A 3,316-nucleotide genomic window follows, 5' to 3' on the forward strand; every position below is an offset into this window, starting at 1 on the left:
GCCCTCTCTCTCTTTTCCGCTCGATTGAGCGCCGAGGCGGAGGCGGATGGCCTCCTGCATTGCCGCTCTCGTCGCCGTCAGTCTGGCTAAGCACGTTCATTACCGCTCCACTCGCAAGGACCCGTGGACGACGCCCACGAACATATCGGGCAACTGCACTGCTCTTCCAGCAAACGGCCACAGAGACAAACCCGACGGCGGCGGCGAGTTTGTTTGTGTCAGGAGGTTCGGTGCGGCGGGACTGGGAAACCAGATCACGAAGACGATGCTAAGGCTCACCGTGGGAATCGCCATCTCGGACGCGCTGAACCGACCGGTGTGCTGGCGGCGTGCGCTAAGAAATGGCATGGCGGAGATCAACTTGGCTGAACACTTTGCACACCCTTTGCCCGATTGCCCGACTGAGAATTCACGTTGCTTAGTCGACATAACCCAGAAATTCATGAGGGTGCCGGGGATGAAACGCAGAAAGATCTACGAGGATGTCGTCTGCCACCTTCCAACTACGGCGCGGGGACCCGGAGAGGATAGGCAAATCGTCCACTTCGAGCAGCTGATTCTTTGCCAGACGTGGGCGCGCTGCAAGCTGAACAGCAGTGCGATGGATATGCTCGCTGCCCCCGGCGCGTGGTGTGACGAGGCATGCACCACGCGCAGATTCCTCCGCCGCGTGAGCGCGAGAGTGGGCGAGCTGGCTTTACCCGTTTTGTCGGCGACGCGTTCGGACGAGAATGGGCGCGCCAGGCCGCGTGCTCGCCACCACGAGCCCATTCTGATCGCGCTGCACCACCGTGCTGGTGACGCGGTCGCTTTCTCCTCCCATGACGGGGACGTAAGGGCGGGTGGGGCAGCGTGGGACCGAAAGCGCTTTGCGAACGCCACCGCGCGGGCAGTCTTCGGCGTGGCGACCAGTGCCGTTGTTTGCAACGTGACGCGAAAGTGTGCCCCTTTTCCAGCAACGATGCCTCGCATCTTTGTCGCGTCTGACGATGCAGGCTTCATCCGGGCTTTTGACGCCGTGCTCAATGAAGACTACCCGCAGCTTGCCCCCACTTTGCATCTTGCCCCCGAGACAATCCAGCACAACAGTGACGCCGCCGCTGCCGGGAAGTCTAACGTCTCCACTATTCACGAGCGGATCGTCGCCGATTGGCATATCCTGACTCGGTCCGACCTGCTCCTCGTCACGGGAGGAAGCAGCTTCTCGCAGACTGCGAACGCATTCGTGCCACATTGCAGGCTCAACGGCAACAACGTTGCGCCCTCTTGCCTGACGTCGGCGGAGTGGTCTTAATACATTATTGGGTTAGTTTGCCCAGGAGGCCCGGGCAGACAGAGTCGTGATGGCTGTCCTGTCTAAGAGGGGGGGTGCAGTCTTCGGACACGGTCATTCTGAGCGGCTTGGTGTATCTCTGTCTAGACTCTACCGCGGTGGACGTTTGTTTTTTCCTCTTCACGGCGGTTCCTTCCATTTCACTCCGACCCACGTGATTATTGAAAATAGAGCTCAAGAGCGCCCTGTAGCGCCGCCTCCTGCCGTGAGTCAACGTCAGGCAGGTAAACGTAAAGTGCCGCTTTTGCCGTCGCCAGGTGCCGAGTGGTGAAGACTGGGTCTTGGAGTATGGTGACGTGTCTCTTCTCGCAGCTCCGGACATGCTTTCTCGGAGCGGGGTATCCAAAACAAGGGAGGGGTGACCACACGCGCAGCGCAGGCGGGAGTGCCGAAACTTGGAGCACTTGGAGTGCAGTCATCAGCCTCACATCCAGGGCCGGGGAGCTAAGAAGCGCACCCAGCGGGCCGGATGATCGGGATCGGGCTACAGGCTAGAGAGCCCTGACCCCTAGGGGGGTACGCGTTCGCAGGGCAAGGGCCGTAAAGTAAACACGGGTCTCCGAGGGTTAGTTCCGTGTACCGGGTTTCCCCTTAACTGCAGAACGCCCCCTCTACTCGGAGCTAACGGACACACAACACTGCACTCCACGCACGTACACGGATACGCCTCATGTGCGCCCTACCATGACCCGCTAACTCACCCTTGGAGGAGGCGGGAGCAGGAGGAGGGGGCTCGGAGGGCGGCGCGAGCGGGAGCTGCCACGCGATGCGCCGGCGGAGACGTGGATGTGAGAGGAAACTACGCTGTCAATGTGGGCACTCGTGACGCCACAATGCTGGGGAGTGAGTGTAGACTGAAGTAAGACTTCATCATGCGACATTGGCGATGCGTGGTGGGCGCAACCTCGAGGGCGGCTCGTCATACTCCGGGCGCAAATTATTTCCCTGTCTGCTTCACTGACCGCTGGCGCGCGAGACGCCCCACAGCCAGGCGGGAGGACCGACCCTCGGGTGACCAAATTCTTTTTCCTGTCTGCTTCACAGAGCGCGAGCGGCGCAGGCAAGAGCGCCCCATCCAGGCACATTTTGCCCACGCGCCAGCTGACTCTCTTCCTGAACACTAGCCAGGCAGGAGGCGGACCTAGTCCTAGATAGACGAGCATCCGCCCTCACAGGCGTGATGTCGCGCGCGAGCGGCAAGCAGCGGGTGTGCTACTTCTACGACTCTGACATTGGCAACTACTACTATGGCCAGGGCCATCCCATGAAGCCTCATCGTATTCGCATGGCTCACAACCTGCTGCTCAACTATGGCCTCTACAAGAAGATGGAGATCTACGTGAGTGCTGCACCGTGCCACCGCCTGACGGCCCTGCCACACCTGCCTCACACCTGCAAGCCGAGTGCGCATCGCCCGGGTCCCATCGGACCCGCCTCGCTGCGTCGCAGCGGCCGAGCCCAGCCACCTTCGATGAGCTGCGCAAGTTCCACTCCGACGAGTACATGCGCTTCCTGCGGCACATCACGCCAGACAACATGGGCGAGTACACCAAGCAGATGCAGCGATGTGAGCCGCCGCCCCGCCCCTGCCCCCGCCGCGCGCGCGCGCGCGAGTCGCACCGCGTCGACGCCGTGCACCCGCCACGCCGCGCGCCCGGCGTCGCATCACTCCCCGCCGCCCCACTCCCTGCAGCCGCCGCCGCCGCCGCCGCCGCCGCCGCCGCCGCCGCCGCCGCTGCCGCCGCCGCCGCCGCCGCCGTCGCCGCCGCCGCGGCGTTACTTGAGGCAGCGCCGTTCCCCGCCCGCAGTCAATGTCGGCGAGGACTGCCCCGTCTTCGAGGGCCTCTACCAGTTTTGCCAGGCCAGCTCGGGCGGCTCGATCGGCGGCGCCGTCAAGCTCAACAAGGGCACGTCGGACATTGCGATTAACTGGGCGGGCGGGCTGCACCACGCGAAAAAGTCCGAGGCCTCGGGCTTCTGCTA

The 3,316-nt window shown here is 62.9% G+C and overlaps 2 protein-coding genes across 2 annotated transcripts in view; both read left to right on the plus strand.

Annotated features, from left to right (window-relative positions):
* Positions 1-46: 46 nt before the first annotated feature.
* EMIHUDRAFT_250856 (hypothetical protein) lies at positions 47-1,294 on the plus strand (the record flags this gene model as incomplete). Its single annotated transcript, XM_005756022.1, has 1 exon — positions 47-1,294. The coding sequence occupies one exon, from the start codon at positions 47-49 to the stop codon at positions 1,292-1,294; it is 1,248 nt and encodes a 415-aa protein (XP_005756079.1).
* A 1,219-nt stretch (positions 1,295-2,513) lies between these two features.
* EMIHUDRAFT_460301 (hypothetical protein) overlaps positions 2,514-3,316 on the plus strand; it is a gene marked incomplete at both ends in the record, with an annotated part of 2,286 nt that continues 1,483 nt past the window's right edge. Inside the window, 3 exons of the mRNA XM_005756023.1 lie at positions 2,514-2,672; positions 2,783-2,900; positions 3,142-3,292. Of these exons, the coding sequence (XP_005756080.1) occupies positions 2,514-2,672; positions 2,783-2,900; positions 3,142-3,292 (428 nt within the window). The remainder of the gene's footprint in view (positions 2,673-2,782; positions 2,901-3,141; positions 3,293-3,316) is intronic.

This window comes from Emiliania huxleyi (genome assembly GCF_000372725.1).
Source record: "Emiliania huxleyi CCMP1516 unplaced genomic scaffold EMIHUscaffold_996, whole genome shotgun sequence".
Taxonomy (NCBI): Eukaryota; Haptophyta; order Isochrysidales; family Noelaerhabdaceae; genus Emiliania; species Emiliania huxleyi.